This window comes from Erythrolamprus reginae, chromosome 1 (genome assembly GCF_031021105.1).
Source record: "Erythrolamprus reginae isolate rEryReg1 chromosome 1, rEryReg1.hap1, whole genome shotgun sequence".
Classification (NCBI taxonomy): domain Eukaryota; kingdom Metazoa; phylum Chordata; class Lepidosauria; order Squamata; family Dipsadidae; genus Erythrolamprus; species Erythrolamprus reginae.
Window position 1 is genome coordinate 295,942,343 of NC_091950.1, and position 17,197 is coordinate 295,959,539.

Genomic DNA, 17,197 nt, shown 5'->3' on the forward strand with positions numbered 1-17,197 from the left:
AATTGTCAGAGTCAGTAAGAGTGAGTTGGGTGGCATATAAATTTAGTAATAATAATAATCTTCACTGAAACCAGACTGCTGGAGATGCAGAAATAAAAATGGAACCTTCTTCCACATGTGGTGGACATGCGCTGAGATTTAAAAAATTTAGAACAAAATTAAATTATGGATTTACGAAATCACTAAAATAAGATTGAAACCAGAGACCTTTCTTTTTGGTATAATAGACCTAAGAATTATGTATTGCACAAAACTGGAAAAAAGAAGATGTACCGACAGAGAGAGACATGATCAAAAATATATACAATTGTGCAGAACTAGATAAATTAACACAAGAACTGAAAAACAAAGATGAATCATGCTACTAGGATACCTGGAAAGATTTTTACAAAGGGGTCGATAATAGTAGCTGTAAATAATACATATTATGCTACTAGACCTTAGAAGCTTTACAAATTAAGATATACTGTAGAACCGATTATAACTTGAACTGTTATTAGATTGCTTATATATAGAAATATAACCTAACCGTTGTTGTTATAGGCCGTATAAACATATAAAGTAAGAATTGTTTTTTGGATTACAGTTCGGGTGAGGAGAAGGTTAGGGATATGTTTTGTTGTTTTGTGTTGTTTTATAGCTTAAGACATAAGTTTCTATAACATATATGTAAACATATGATAAACTATGTAATATCTTTTTTAGTATTTATATATTTAATAAAAATCATTTTAAAAATAATAATCTTCACTTAAATTGAGAATTCATTTAGATAATTAAGAGTTAAATAATATCTTCCCAATGAATTAAGTCCTTTATAAATAAGTATATGTATAAATATTGTAAAATATTTTAACTAAAGCAAAGAATGTTGTGTGCAGGTTACGTAAGTCTTATTAGTACAATGTGCAGGATTTCAGGGATATGTTGTCTCTAAAGATGATAGGCAGGCAGACATATAGACAGATGAGAGAGAATAACAGAGAGAGGGTGAGGGAAATGTATTACTGCCATCAACACCACCACAAATCATCAAAAGGTGCGACCAATGTTGTCACTATTCCAGCCTAAAACCTGACTGAAACAGCTAAATGTCTAAAATAAACCTCTCAAACCTTAGCAACTTTTAGACTTGTGGGTTTCAACACCCAGAATTCCCTAAAAAAGAAATTAAAAAAAACAGAATTCCCTTGGGTGGCTGTGAAATTCTGGATGTTGAAGTCCACAAGTGTAAAAGTTGTCAAATTGGACACACCTGGCCTAAAAGATCTAAGAGTTTTAATGTTACGTTGAACTGCAGAATCCATCATTTTCAAAATTAGCAGTTATTTCTTAACAATATTACCTGCTGAGGGTCAATAAATAATGTTGGGATTTCCTAGGATTGGAGTCCTTGCATATAAAATATTTACAGTCTAAAGCCGTGATGATGAACCTATGGTACATGTACCCAAAATGGCATGCGAAGCCATGTCGTGCAGCACGCACAGCCTTGCCTGTTTGTCTTCCGGGTTTCTGGCGCACATGTGCCAGGGTGTCCAGTAGGAAAGCATTTTGAAATTCCCTGATAGAAACATAGAAGACTGACGGCAGAAAAAGACCTCATGGTCCATCTAGTCTGCCCTTATACAATTTTCTGTATTTTATCTTAGGATGGATATATGTTTATCCCAGGCATGTTTAAATTCAGTTACTGTGGATTTACCAACCACGTCTGCTGGAAGTTTGTTCCAAGGATCTACTACTCTTTCAGTAAAATAATATTTTCTCATGTTGCTTTTGATCTTTCCCCCAACTAACTTCAGATTGTGTCCCCTTGTTCTTGTATCCACTTTCCTATTAAAAACACTTCCCTCCTGGACTTTATTTAACCCTTGAACATATTTAAATGTTTCGATCATGTCCCCCCTTTTACTTCTGTCCTCCAGACTATACAGATTGAGTTCATGAAGTCTTTCCTGATGGTTCCCTGACATTTCCCTGTAACTTTATTTATTTATTATTTATCTATTAAATTTCTATGCTGCCCTTCTCACAGCGACTTACGATCTAGTTAAAGCGCAGTCGTAGATGACGTCATACCAAACGGCTAAGCTATGGAGAAATATCAGTAGCCGAGGAAGCAATTTGTTGGCACAGTTATGTTCATTTTTGCTTGAGTCTGCTAGGCAGCGCGATACGTTGCTTTTTTTTTTTTTTGCATGATTTTTCCCTGACTTTTAAACATTTTAATACAGTTTGATTTTTTTCCCTAATTTATTCTGTTTTTTTCACAAATTCCCTGATAATTTCCTGATTTCCCTGTTTTCCAGGTTTGCTGGACGCCCGGATGTGGTCATGTTGATCAGCTGTCCTTCGGACTGCTAAAAACCGGCATGTCCATGCATACTAGCCAGCTGATTGTTGGGTGCGCATATCTGCCAGAACCCAGAACTCTGGCTTTTCCAGAGTATGGCCCTGACAAGTGTGTGCGCATGCCAAAGGCCAGGGCGATGTTTCCATGGGACTTTTTTGACACTCAGTGCCGAAAAGGTTTGCCATCACTGGTCTAAAGCCAGAGCATTCAGGTTCAAGCTATCTTCCTCAACTTACCGTCTTATGCCCATTTTGACAAGCAACATGAAGGGCGGTCTGCCCCATTGCATCTTCAACATCTACATTGGAAACATGCTGAACAAGGTCATGAAGCAGTTCGGTTCGTCCATTAACAGCAAGCCAATGGATCTGGGTCAAAAGATAACAGAGCATGCATTTACAGCTTGCTCAAATGCATTTCACTGCCAAACAATAATCTAATGTTTATGGAAATAGAACACTTAAAATCTCTCCAATAAATGTACTGTATATAGAAGTGCAGCTAGTCCTTGACATATGACCAGTCTCTTAAGAAATCCTCAAAGTTACAACAGTCTAAAAACAAAGTTAGTTACAGCCCAACCTCAAAGTTACAACTGCCACATCACCACCCAGTCATGAGACCTTTTGAGCACTTGGAAACCAGTTCACATTTATGACCGGTTGCAGCATCCCATGGTCAGGTGGATGACAGGAATAAAATTATAGCACTTACTGCTGTCAGACCTTCATTGTTACAAATGTTGACATCAGCACTGTACTCCAGTAGTTTGCTCATACACTTTTTCTGGCTGCACAGAAAAAGAAATAAAATATCAGTCATCTGTCAAATATCCTGTTTTGTTTTATTCAATCCAACTGGATGTTGGGAGGTTTATAACTTATCTAACAAAATACAGTAACTATTAGTTATTAGTATTCAGTAAAGAGGAGGAAACAATAGGGGCTTAATGATTAGATCAAAGCAAGAAAAGAAACTTCATTCAAAGAATCTCTAAAATAGCTATTTGTGAAAATAAAACTGATCTATGACTGTCCCAAAGGTCCTTTTTCAGGAAGCAACTGGACTTTCTTGTTCTTTCACTTCTCATCAAAGAATGGAAGGATGTCCTGTCAGAGCTGAAAAAGCTTACTGGTTGAGAAGTGAAATATCTTCAAAGAAAAAACAAGAAAGTCCAGTTGCCTCCTAAAAAAGCACCTTTGGGACAACCGTGACCTGGATGGCTCTACAGCCTTTTGATCTATGGCTCTACAAAACAATCTTGAAATCAGATTAGAAAAAATGGGAAACCAAAGTATTCCATGGATATTTTGAAAACTACGGAAGGGAAACCAGGCAACATCAGAACATGGCAGTGGCTTGTGAACAATACATTCAAAAAGAAAAGGAAAGAGATGAAATGCAATTTGCTAACCAGGAGCAACCACTGGCACAAGTGACATCAAGGCAAAAATACAAAAGACCTGTTTAGATAGTAAATATTGGCTTTTCTGAAATAAGGATGGAACAATTGGCCATATAATATGGACTGCAAAAACATGGTATGATTAAGTTAGGAAAATGTCACACCAACATTTATGTAAAACGTGGATGGAAAGATAGATGGATGGTATTACTAGAAAGAATGAAATCACTGATAGTGTCACTGAAAATGGCATAGAAAATATTTTATGGAATTTTAAAATGCAGACTGACACCATGAATGTAACACATCAGATATTACAAGGAACTGGAAAAGATTACAAAGTACTGATATCTGCAAATAAATATCACAAAATTTTGGAAGAAGCCAACAATAGTAAACAATTATTATTGGAACGCTAAGTACAATATCACAAGGACTTAGAATTTAGATTGTCTAAATTTGAAAGAATTTTCACTAGCTCAGATATAATCAAATTGTTAGATGCCGTTAGGCCAGGGTTCAGCAACCTTAAACACTCAAAGAGCCAGGTGGACCCATTTCCCACAGGGAAAAAAAACACTGGGAGCCACAAAACCCTTCCCGTGCCTAACTATTTTCTGAGTAGCTACAGAACCAGCATATGTAGTTGAATTAAACATTCTGATTTCTTCTGAAACATTTCTTTTCTTGTATTTAGCCATAGATGGCCTACTGGGGGTCGAAAAGCACAATAAATTGTGTGCCACCGGATATCACACATTGGCGGCTGTAATGCTTATTTTGAGCGACAGGGAGCCGCAGCAGAGGGATGAAGGAGCCACATGCAGCTCCAGAGCCGTGGGTTGCTGACCCCTGCGTTAAGCTCACTAAAAGATCAAAGCCTGTACATTGCTTGGCTATTTTTCTTACAGCTACTATTCAAATAGCTAACGGTGATTACTAAACTTACCCATTCCGAGCAGCTAAATGAAGTGGAGTGCACCCAGAAATATCTTGGTAATTAGGATTTGCACCTTTTTTTAGCAACAGAATTAGACATTCAACTGATCCACAGCTATGGGAGAAAGTTCAGAAACATCTTAACAACAACAACAATTAAAAAACAGTAGAAAAGAATAATTTTCAGAAATAAAGAAGCAACATGAGGTTATCACGTTAAATTTGAAAGTTATTACTTTCATTTCAAGTTATCATTTCAGAAAAAAAATTGAGTTGAAGATTAAGATGATCAGCCAGGATTTTTTAAAAATGTTGTTTACTATAAAGTAACTGAAATACTGAAACTGAAGGGAAAGCTGAACATGTTAAATAAGTTATTAAGTACTGGTGTTTTTAAACATTACTAGTATTTTGTATGGAATATGACACAAAAACGTGTCCTCCTGTAAAAGAACTTTCAGTATCCAACTTGTTACTCAAAAACGGAAATTGCTTCCAAGAATGGACAAATCCTACAGACTTCTCAATATACTACTAATACAGTCTATGCTTCAAAAGCACCTGAGTCACTTTGATTAAAATACATGACAGAAATAAAACCTGTAATGTATCTTTATCAAAAGCTCATGAACATTTTTGAAAATTGTCATTTATGAGATATTTGAAAATAACAAACTAGAATTTCCATAAAACCATATTTATGGCTTCACTGATTACTCCTTAAGAAGTTTAAATACAGTAATACCTTGTCTTACGAACTTAATTGGTGCCAGGAGGAGGTTCGTAAGGTGAAAGGTTTGTAAGACGAAACAATGTTTCCCATAGGAATCAATGGAAAAGCTATTAATGCGTGCAAGCCCAAAATTCACCCCTTTTGCCTCATTACCACCGGCATTCGGATTTTGTTCAGGGGTGGGTGGAGGGGGGAGAGATGGGGGGAGACAGCGCAGGCTGCCCGGAGGGACCCTCGTGGATGGATTAACCGAAAAGTCAACAATTACTGTCCGGCTTGCAATGACTGGAAGGGAAGGGAGGGAAACGCACGGGCAGTTTGTACGTGCGTCTTCTCTTATTTTTTGTGTCTGGGAGGCCCCACTGGGGTTCTAGGATCGTCTTGCGGAAGTCTGGTAGTGGTTGGGGAAAGGTTGGGGAAGACCTTGCCGGATTCGCGCTGCGCCGCCACCCCTATCTGTAACTTCAGGCAGAAACCTTTCTCTCTCTCTCCTTCCTCCCTCCCTCCTTTCCCCTCTCCCTCCTGGCCTCCCTCCTCCTCCTGTATTCCACCTCCCTCCCAGCCTCCGGGCCACATTTGCCTTCCTCCACCACCACCGGTGCCCAGCTCCTCCTCCTCTTCTTGCTTCTTTAGAAGATGACAGCCGACCGGCGGCGCAGAGGCTGGAGATGGTGTGCGTGTGTGGAAAGGGTCAGCGGGAGAACTGGGGGAAGCCGTGGCCACTGCCCCGTGGAAGGGACCCGGCTGGGAAGCTCCCGAAGGTGTGGGCTGGGGTCTTTCCGGGAGAGCAAGCAGCCTGAAGCCGAAAGAAACGCGTAGAGGCTGGTAAACAAAAGGCAAAACTTTCGGCTTCTGGGTGGATGGGAGGAGCTAAACACACATCTTTTGATTAGTAGAGAATATTGTGTTTTCCAAAACAGACAAATCTTAAATTTCCTACAACTGTTCCTTGACCAATTGAATAACATCAACTTTCCAATTTGTTAATATAGTTCTTCCTTTCACTGTATTGCTTGTTCTGTACAACCACCATTCATGATAAACTGAAATTCCAAAACTTTAATATATAATTCAACATCACATTAACCCTTTTTCATATTTACAGATTTCCCTATAAATCTACTAGTGAACATTAATACATTATCCCACATATCATCTGCCCATATCATACGGGTCAATGAGCCCTTAAAAGTTCTTGCACCTCTAGCATAGCAAAGTTGATGTTCATTCTTTCAAGTACATTCTTTGACTGTATTCTTTGCAAAACATTGCAAATTTAATTCTTTGATTAATTTCAAATACAGTGGTAGCTCATGATACGAACCCCTCGTCTTACGAACATTTCGTGATATGAAGCCGGGGTTCATGATTTGTTTGCCTTGTCTTAAGAACCATTTTCACCTTACGAACCCGAGCCGGGGGCGTGGGCTCTCCTACTGCGCATGCGCTCTACCTTGTGCTCTCTTACTGCAGCAGGGATTTCCCTGCCTTGTGAGTGTCATTTCCGGAATTTCCTCCCTGCCTCCCTCCTCTTCCTCCTCCTGTATTCCGCCTCCCTCCCAGCCTTCGGGCAGCATTCGCCTCCCTCCGCCGCCATCGGCACCCAGCTCCTCCTTGTCTTCACACTTCTTTACAAGTTGACAGTCGGGCAGCGGCGCAGAGGCTGGGGGCGGCAAGGGTGTGTGAAAGAGGTCCACGGGAGAACTGGGAGGAACCGCACCCACCGCTCCGTGGAAGGGACCCGGCTGGGAAGCTCCCGAAGGTGGTCTTTGCGTCGTCCCAGGAAAGCAAGCAGCAGGCATGGGCTGGGGTCTTTCCCCTAGGGGCAAAGGTGGTGGTCGCGGGGTGGTTTTGCTGCAGGCGGGTGTCTAGGCACCGCAGCTCCCCCCAGTTTTCCCGCGGACCTCTTCCATACACCCCGACTCCCCCAGCTTCTGATCTTTTCTTTCGGCTTCTGGATAGATGGGAGGAGCTAAGCGGCCAGAGGAATTAATGTAAAACGCCGCTGGGCTGGCAACGTCTCCGTGCTTCTTAGGTCCTCCTGTCCAGCCCAAAGCCGAAAGAAATGCGTGGAAGCTGGTAAACAAAAGGCAGAACTTTCGGCTTCTGGGTAGATGGGAGCGGCGTTTTACATTGATTCCTCCGGCCACTTAGCTCCTCCCATCCACCCAGAAGCCGAAAGTTCTGCCTTTTGTTTACCAGCCTCCCGAAGGTGTGGGCTGGGGTCTTTCCGGGAGAGCAAGCAGCCCGAAGCCGAAAGAAACGCGTGGAAGCTGGTAAACAAGAGGCAGAACTTTCGGCTTCTGGGTGGATGGGAGGAGCTAAGCGGCCGGAGGAATCAATGTAAAACGCCGCTCCCATCCACCCAGAAGCCGAAAGTTCTGCTTTTTGTTTACCAGCTTCCACGCGTTTCTTTCGGCTTCGGGCTGGACAGGAGGAGCTAAGCAGCACGGAGATGTTGCCAGCCCAGCAGCGTTTTACATTAATTCCTCTGGCCGCTTAGCTCCTCCCATCCATCCAGAAGCCGAAAGAAAAGATCAGAAGCTGGGGGAGTCGGGGTGTGTGGAAGAGGTCCGCGGGAAAACTGGGGGGAGCTGCGGTGCCTAGACACCCGCCTGCAGCAAAACCACCCCGCGACCACCACCTTTGCCCCTAGGGGAAAGACCCCAGCCCATGCCTGCTGCTTGCTTTCCTGGGACGACGCAAAGACCACCTTCGGGAGCTTCCCAGCCGGGTCCCTTCCACGGAGCGGTGGCTGCGGTTCCCCCCAGTTCTCCCGTGGACCTCTTTCACACACCCTTGCCGCCCCCAGCCTCTGCGCCGCTGCCCTGCTGTCAACTTGTAAAGAAGTGAGAAGACAAGGAGGAGCTGGGTGCCGATGGCGGCGGAGGAAGGCGAATGCTGCCCGAAGGCTGGGAGGAAGGCGGAATACAGGAGAAGGAAGAGGAGGGAGGCAGGGAGGAAATTCCGGAAATGACAGTCACAAGGCAGGGAAATCCCTGCTGCAGTAAGAGAGCACAAGGTAGAGCGCATGCGCAGTAGGAGAGCCCATGCCCCCGGTTCGGGTTCGTAAGGTGAAAATGGTTCTTAAGACAAGGCAAACAAATCATGAACCCCGGCTTCATATCACGAAATGTTCGTAAGACGAGGGGTTCGTATCATGAGCTACCACTGTATTTGAAATTAATCAAAGAATTAAATTTGCAATGTTTTGCAAAGAATACAGTCAAAGAATGTACTTGAAAGAATGAACATCAACTTTGCTATGCTAGAGGTGCAAAAACTTTTAAGGGCTCATTGACCCGTATGATATGGGCAGATGATATGTGGGATAATGTATTAATGTTCACTAGTAGATTTATAGGGAAATCTGTAAATATGAAAAAGGGTTAATGTGATGTTGAATTATATATTAAAGTTTTGGAATTTCAGTTTATCATGAATGGTGGTTGTACAGAACAAGCAATACAGTGAAAGGAAGAACTATATTAACAAATTGGAAAGTTGATGTTATTCAATTGGTCAAGGAACAGTTGTAGGAAATTTAAGATTTGTCTGTTTCGGAAAACACAATATTCTCTACTAATCAAAAGATGTGTGTGTGTGTGAGAGAGAGAGAGGGGGGGCAGTGTGTTGTAGTGGTTAAGACATCAGACTGGAAACTTGAAGGTCATGTGTTCTAGTCCTGCCTGAGATACAAAACCACCTGAATAATTTTGAGTTGGTGATACTTTCTCAGACATAGAAAGGAAGCAATGGCAAACCGCTCTGAAATCTTGTCTAAAACAGCAGGCAATTGCCAAGAAGGCAGTCACTCGATGATACAACAAGAATTTGTATTTTTAGCTTTGTATTTTCATTTTTTACATTTTCATTTTTCTTTAAGATTAATGGTTTTTTAATTTAAAAAATGAAAAACATTTGAAAATGTAATCATTGCACAATTTTTTTTTAAAATAATTAATATGTACTAAAAATAAGAAATAGAATTTAGAGAATTGGAGCATATAATGAAAGATTAACAACACAATTCACAACCTTCTGAGGACTGTCTTACTTAGCTGCAATATGAAGCAAGCTCCTCTTCACACGTCCAAATGCATAATTGACATCAAATTTTGAATTTGACAGCAACTCTGAAACAGATCTGAGACGTATTTTAGTTAGTGAGAGAGCTGTATTTTCAGCTTTTCTTAATAGGAAGCAGATGGTTGTTTGTGTATGACACATCACTGGAAGTCAAAGCAAACAAGAACCCCACCTTACTGCTCAGTTTAAAATTAAATACCCAGCTGAATATTAATTGCATCAGTGGAACATTTAACAGCAAGACGTGCAAGTCTTCCTTTAATTGTTCCACAGCAAATTTTAAGAGGCGTTGATTGCCATGAAATATAGCCACCTATATAACGCAGCTGGGAGGCAGTTCCTCTCAGGGCATTGGAGAAATGATCTGGAATTAAGGGGTATAGATTCTTTCCCTTGTCATGGACATATCAGTTCCTACTGAGGTTGGACTTTAGGATGCTACTATCCCACCGCAGGGAGGCGGAGCCAATTAAATGGTTCCGCCCCAAGCACCTAATGGATTCTGAAGGGTTCCAGAAGGAGGGTGGGGTGATACCGGACTCCCTTGTCCACAATCCAGCCGAGTCCCTGGTGGCTGCCTGGAATAGGGTGGCATCGGGGGCACTGGACCGGATTGTGCCTTTGAGACCTCTCCACGGCGATGGATCCAGGAAAGATCCCTGGTTTTCTGAGGAGCTCCAGGAGATAAAGTGCCAGAAGAGACATCTAGAGCGATGCTGGAGGACCAGTAACTCCAAGTTTGACTGAACACTTCTAAGAGCCTTTATTAGGACTTATTTAGTGTTCTGTCGGGCTCTCTGGTAGACTCCTCCCAAAAATTCACAGGTTCAAATTTCAGACACACACATGTTTGAAAATTCAAAACAATGTTCTTTATAATGAAAATTCACTTAAACTAAGCCCTCGTTTGGTATAGCAAAGAGCACTGGTCTCCAAACAAACTGGTAATTTGTCCAAGTCCCTTATCAGTTCTGTGATACTTAGCTTGCAGCTGTGAGGCAATTCACAGTCCTTCTTCTTTCACAAAGTGAAACACACTTTGCTCTGGTTTAGTTTCAAAGCGGGGGAAAATCAGCACACAAAAGGTCAAAGTCAGTAAAGCAGTCATGAAACACAACAATCAGATAATCCTCCACAATGGCCAAACCCACAGGCTGCTATTTATAGCAGCCTCACTAATTACCACAGCCCCACCCAACCACAGGTGGCCTCATTTACTTTGATAATAATCTCTCAGTTGTTGTTGCCTATGCATCGCTCTCCTCATGCGTGGCTGTATCATTAACTCTTGTTCTGAATCCAAGGAGGAGCTAGATAATTGATCTCCTTCTGAGCTGTCTGCCACACTCTCCTCCTCCCTGTCACTCATGTCTTCTTGGTCAGAGGAGCCTTCATCAGCAGATTCCACCGGGGGCAAAACAGGCCTGCAGCATGTAGATGTCTCCCCCACATCCACAGTCCTTGGGGCAGGAGCTGGGCCAGAGCTAACCACAACATTTAGTGGCAAGACAGGCAGAAAAAAGCTCTCATTTTTCCGTACTTATTTCATCTGCTGATTCACGCCCAGCCACCCTATTTAGGGTGACTTGTTCCCTCCTTAATGTAGGGGGAACAGAGGAGCCTCTGCGGGGTAGAGCTGAGGAGTTTGCTCAGTTTCTATCGGATAAAATTGTTCAGATTCAGACAGACCTGGACTCCGATTGGGCAATTCCAACAAGGGCAGGTCTTAGTCCTATTATATGGGAAGAATTTGAGCCTGTGGCTTCTGAGGAAGTAGACAAAGCTGTGGAGCGATTAGTTCCTCCACTTGTTTGTTGGGCCCATGCCCTCCTAGCTGGTTTCGGCCAGCAGGGAGGTGACACAAGGCTGGTTTCAGGCTTTAGTTAATGCATCCTTGAGTAAGGAGTCCTTCCCACAACTTGGTGCTGAGACCTCTCCTCAAGAAACCTCCCCTGGATCCAGCAGAATTAAAAGAACTGCCGTCTAGCCTCCAACCTTCCCTTTCCCAAAAAGTTTGTAGAGAAAGTAGTGGCACTTCAGTTCCTATAGTCATTGATTGAACTGGATTATCTGGACCCTTGTCAATCTGGCTTCAGACCTGCCTATAGCACAGATGGTCACATGGATGATCCCACAGATCAGGAGAGTGGGAAGGGGAAGTAGGTTGAGAAATTGGAAAGGAAGGGAAGAAGAAAGAGAAGGATGAGCTGCATGAAACATGCGAGGGTAGTAAAAAAGAAAACTTGAACTAATAAAGCAATAAGATAAATATAGAATATATGTATAAAACTTTTATAAAAGAATGACATGAGAAATTAAATGATAAATATGTGAAAATATTTGTAAAGGAATAAAAATAAAAGGCTTCTACTGTAAAAAAAAAAGAAAAGAAATCGTGGCACACAACATTAGTTATTGGTTGCGTTCCAAAAGTAATGCAATTATTTTTTTAAAGTAATTTATTGAACAGATTTGCACAAACACTTAAAATTCTTCAAAGTACTGTCCTTGGGCCTCTACACATTTTCCCCAGCAACTCTGCCATGACCGGTACGCGTCCTGAAAGGCGTCTTCGGGGACCTCTCGCAAGGTCTTCGTCACGGCTGATTGGATCTCTTCTATGGATGAAAACAACGGGTTCCTTTCAGGGCTGGGAAGAAAAAGAAGTCTGCTAGGGCGACGTCAGGACTATAGGGGGTGGGGCAGCGTTGGCACCTGGTGTTTGGCCAGGAACTCGCGGACTCGTAGCTCGTTGTAGCAAGGTCCCTGAAGACGCCTTCCAGGGCGTGTACCAGACATGGCAGAATCACTGGAAAAAATGTGTAGACGCCCAAGGACAGTACTTTGAAGAATTTTAAGTGTTTGTGCAAATGTGTTTAATAAATTACTTTTTAAAAAAATAATTGCATTACTTTTGGAACATGTCTTGTATAGAATAGGTATTCCAACAAGGTACAGTATAACTTGGTGAACAGTCACACCCTAAGATCAATATAAGGAACATCCTCAGTATATTTAAGTGCCTATAATCTGAGAAATAATATCATGAAAACTAAAAGAGGAAAAAAGTTTATGGCACAAAAAGAAAGCACAATGGAAAACAGATATTCAATAGCAATGAAGAAAGGACCAAACAGACCTCCTAATCAACAAAAGGAAGAATATAACCAAAAAAATGGGAGAACTTTAAGAACATCAGAAGAACCATAGGCTTTGAATGAACACTTGAGAATAATCACAGAAGATAAACATTTATTAGAATCCTTTAAAAGAGGACTATAGAATGATGTGTCGGTAAATAATATATTTGGGAAGAGATTTAATTGTACAGAAAATAAAAGAGCTAGCAAGAAAAAAGCACAGACAGAGTTAAAATACCAACCAAACTGTTTAAGGACTTCAAAGGCATCACCTCATGTACCTATGTTAATAAATACAGAACAAGACTGTGGCCAGAAAATTTTAATGACCAGCCAATTTCCTGTACTGGAAAAACAAATGCAAGACAATGTACAGATTATTGAACTCATTAAACAAATTAGGTTTTGCTTAAGATGTTAAAAAAAACAAATAAAGACATACGTGGAAAGAAAATACCAAATGATTGTGATGTTAACAAATGATGAACTAGAAAAAAGTTATTGTACATGGCAAGGATGAAGAAGTAGAAGGGAAAGAAAATACTGTAGATAAGGTGGATAGATCCAAAGGAGTTATGGAAATATTCTTGGAAAAACCTACAATATGTACACTACTGGAGATAGGCTGATAGAGCAAGCATTTATTCATGCAGTCACTAGGAAATGAAGCCAGCTTTAACAGAGCGATGACTGGGTCTAAGATAATAGTGCTTAAAACAGTCCTACAAATTTTCTTTTATATAGGAAACGTTATAAAACGTTCCAGTTCAAATTTATTCACGAGGAAGATTACTACATCCAAAATAATAGTTATTTTTTAATAAAATCTACCCAGTTTAAAATTTATGTATAAATTGATAAAATAAGAACAATGTGGTTCTAGTTTGCTTACCAGCAACTTTATTCAAATAAGCAGTTGTGAATAATTGCTTCATTTTTTTAAAAAATGAAATGATAAAATATGATTTATTCAACACTGACATTTTATTCAAATTTGGCTAAAGTTCTTGCAACACTTTTCTGGATCGCAAGCAAGAAACATTTTAAAAACTATCACTTTTGCTCATGATTAGGATGAAAACATGTCATAATTTTTTTAAAAACATAAGCCTCAAATGACGTCAAACGAAAAACAGCACTAGACACAAACATTGCACCTCCATTGTATTAAAAAATAGTTCTCCCTGTTATCTAGTATGCAAAGCCTGAGCAATCTTTTTTAAAGAGCTGCTTGTGAAGACTCACCTGTGTTGATCAGCCATAACCATTGGCATTAATGTGTAAACAGCAGTTTCACTATCTGTGTAGGAAATAAATTACAGCTGTAATACATTTTGAAGTATAAAATGACTTTACTGCTTTGACAATGTAAGCATTAACAAAGCTTTTCCGGTACTGACATTTTCCTGTTATACTCAGTAAACATATATGAGTTCATCAGTATAGTATATACAGGATGTTTGCACATTCTTCATTACATAGTATTTGTCAAACAATTGGAGTTTCTTTCCCACTAGGTACCCAGGCAATTCTTTAAATAGCATTAATACAATTGAAACTATTTCACACAGCAACTAAACAACAACCTCATCTCAAAATACTGTATTTCTGAAGAAGCAGTGGATAAAATGATATTAATAAAAAATAGTAGCAAATGTGCTTCAGATATTTATCAATACAAATAATCTCAGCACAAACAGTGCTGTAACAATAAAATTATTCCCTGCTAAGGAATAAGTCTTTTTTAAAAATAAATAAATAAAATGAAAATTACACAGAAAGAGGATGTGAGATTGACTCAACATTCCATCCTTCTGAGGTTGGTAAAATGAGCAAGTTGTATATAAGTCAAGGTGCTGTTGTTATGTAAATTGCAAGTTAAAATGACTAGTGAACACAGAAAAATAAATAATAAACTAAACTATCCAGACCACACATAAATCTATTGATGGCTCTTTGGGCCTGGGAGAAAGGATTTTCAATCATGTCCCCTGCACGATTTAAAGGCAGCTAGCACGCTTGCTGGTGACCTTCAGAAATAATTTAATATTGATTTATCCCAGAGGCATTTGGGAAATGATGCAATCCCCATACTGCTTATGATACTATTGTTTTTATACTTAGTACTCATTTGCGATTATCTGTTGTGTATGTTCATTTTTTATTATGAACGCTTGGAATAAAAATACAACATAAAATAAAATTCAAATATGGTGTTATCTTAGTCTTGCTCCATTAAAGATAATGACCAGCACTTTCAATTGGGCCCAGATGCCTCCTGCTAACCAACTCAACAACTATAACAACGGTAAAATTCTACATGGATCAGTCCTACAATGACAGTATCCATATGAGTAGTGATCAGAGCTTAAGTTACCATTGCCAAGGACCAAGTCAAGGCATAAATAGAACATGTACAAAGAGCATTCTGGTCAGTTTCTACCCACTGCTTGGGCAGGAGCCAAGAGTCCAAGTCACAAGCCATCTCCTTCAGGAGAAGTTCAACCCTGACCTAAGTGCCAGGACAAAGGTTATTGAATTATCTGGTAGTTTACTGCCAAATACCAGGCCTGTCTTGGTTGACTTGAATGTGATCCTGTTTCCCTCCTACCAGATCTTCACAGGCTTTAGAGGCAGGATTTCCACAGTGTCTCTGGCTTGGTCCAGAGTGACAAACCCTAACTAGGGGTCATCAACATATTGATAACACTCACTCCAAATTGATGATCACACCCAGAAAACCCTTTAAATTTGCAAATTAGACTAAGGAGACGTAAAACGTCTTCAAAGTCATCCCCTGTCCTAATATTTCATGTTTATAAACATTGTTATATCTTTATATACTACTTGACAAAACAAAGAAACAAATAAATAAATACCAGAAAAAACTCTCTTGAAAAAAGCATCTTTGGGACAAGTCCCGAACTTCAGCACACTTGATTCTGACTTCGCCTATCTGAGAAGGAATTCCTGATGTATTTGATTAGTAAGCGGAAGGAAAGGAAAAAGCTTCAAGTCAACCACTTCAAAAATAAATAAATAAGCTTTCTGCAACACTTGAGTATATGAAAGCGCCTCTAGTTTTAGAAGGAAGTACTTTCCTTCCTAGATCCCCCCCACCTTTTAAAAGACTTTTCTTTTCGCTCCTTCCTCCGATTCTCGACCTGCAAGCCGCAGCTTTTCAGACGAGCGGACTCAACTCGCATCCAGTGTTCCCCGTAGCGCGCGCTCTTACCCTCAGGCAGCTCGATAGTGCGGGCACGGCGCAGGGACCTGGTGAGACGGTTCAGCTGCTCCATGGCTCTCTCCATCCTCGGAGCCAACCTTCCTATAGCGCCCTCACTGCGGCCGCCTTATGCCCGGCCTGTCATCCCGAAATCCCGGAGCCCGTCAAGCTCACTCAGCCCATGGCCAGCGGCGCCACTAAGGTTAAACACAACCACGCTCGCCCGCCGCCGGTTCCGGGAAACTCCAGCGCCTCACGTCTTCGCAATACGCATGCGCCGAGCTCCGACAGCAGGGACGCCATAGAGCTAAGTCAAAATAAACGGGACCGCTCCGAAGAGACGCATGCTCAGATAAGTCCAAGGCGTGAGGAAAGCTTCCGCCCTCAGTTCGTCCCTTACCTCTCTAAATTCTTGGGCGGGGCGTGCTACGTCGTGACGTATATAGGCAGAGTGAACCAAGTGAATGCTGCGAAAAACATCACTTACCGAAGGAATTATCGTAATTGCAGAGTGCACTAAAGCAGTATTTTTTTTCAAACGCGGCAATTTATGCGGACTTTTGACCCTCAAAATTCTTCAGGTGGTTGGCTTTATGCAAGGTTCTCCGATAGAGTTATCAGAGCCATATAGAACAAATAGTTGGCAGCAAAGTTTTGTTGTCTAAAGTTTCCCTATGGTTTTGTTGTCATCTAGTGGTGGTCCAGATTTTTGCAGCCAAATTTATTGCAGGAGAAAGGACTTTATTGTTTTTTCAGAAATTGTAGCAGGATATATAGTACTAACCTTCAAAAGGAATACACTGTGTACTTATAAATGTTGCTTCGGCTTAATGGGTAGCAATGAAGGGATGACAGGCCCTTGGCATGTTCAAAAACTGGTTTTAGCTATAATATGTTGGCAACTAGAGACATTAGAAACTAAGAGTTATTAGAGATAAATTGAAAATATGGGGCAGGGGGAAAATGCATACTTTTTAGGTGCCTGGATAAGATTGTGACGGCTTGAGTACTCAGCCAATGAGAAAAGGGTAGGATTCGTGGGAGGAAAACCTTTGATGGTCATAGGGAATATTAAAAAAATAACTTAATGGCTTAAGGCATGTCCACCGTATGTGATACAACCTCTTTGCAAAGTTGTGAAATTGCCATTGTTTTCTTTTATTAGTTTTGGCTGGTAATGATTTCAAAACCTAGACAATGAATCCCACAATTGTCTACTTCAAGTTCTTATGATGATGTAAAGCGATTTACAAATAGATTAAATGCATCGGTAAATTTGATACATCTAAGCCAAAACTATGTAAATCAC

General features: G+C 40.8%; 1 protein-coding gene across 1 annotated transcript in view; it reads right to left on the reverse strand.

Moving 5' to 3' along the window:
* Positions 1 to 16,180, reverse strand: part of HACE1 (HECT domain and ankyrin repeat containing E3 ubiquitin protein ligase 1) — a 69,725-nt gene extending 53,545 nt beyond the window's left edge. The window contains exons 1-6 of the mRNA XM_070733290.1: positions 15,898 to 16,180; positions 13,908 to 13,962; positions 9,491 to 9,580; positions 4,711 to 4,815; positions 3,071 to 3,146; positions 2,593 to 2,724 (exon numbers count right to left, since the gene is read on the reverse strand). Coding sequence (XP_070589391.1) covers positions 2,593 to 2,724; positions 3,071 to 3,146; positions 4,711 to 4,815; positions 9,491 to 9,580; positions 13,908 to 13,962; positions 15,898 to 15,973 — 534 coding nt within the window. The 5' untranslated portion in view covers positions 15,974 to 16,180. The remainder of the gene's footprint in view (positions 1 to 2,592; positions 2,725 to 3,070; positions 3,147 to 4,710; positions 4,816 to 9,490; positions 9,581 to 13,907; positions 13,963 to 15,897) is intronic.
* Positions 16,181 to 17,197: the final 1,017 nt, after the last annotated feature.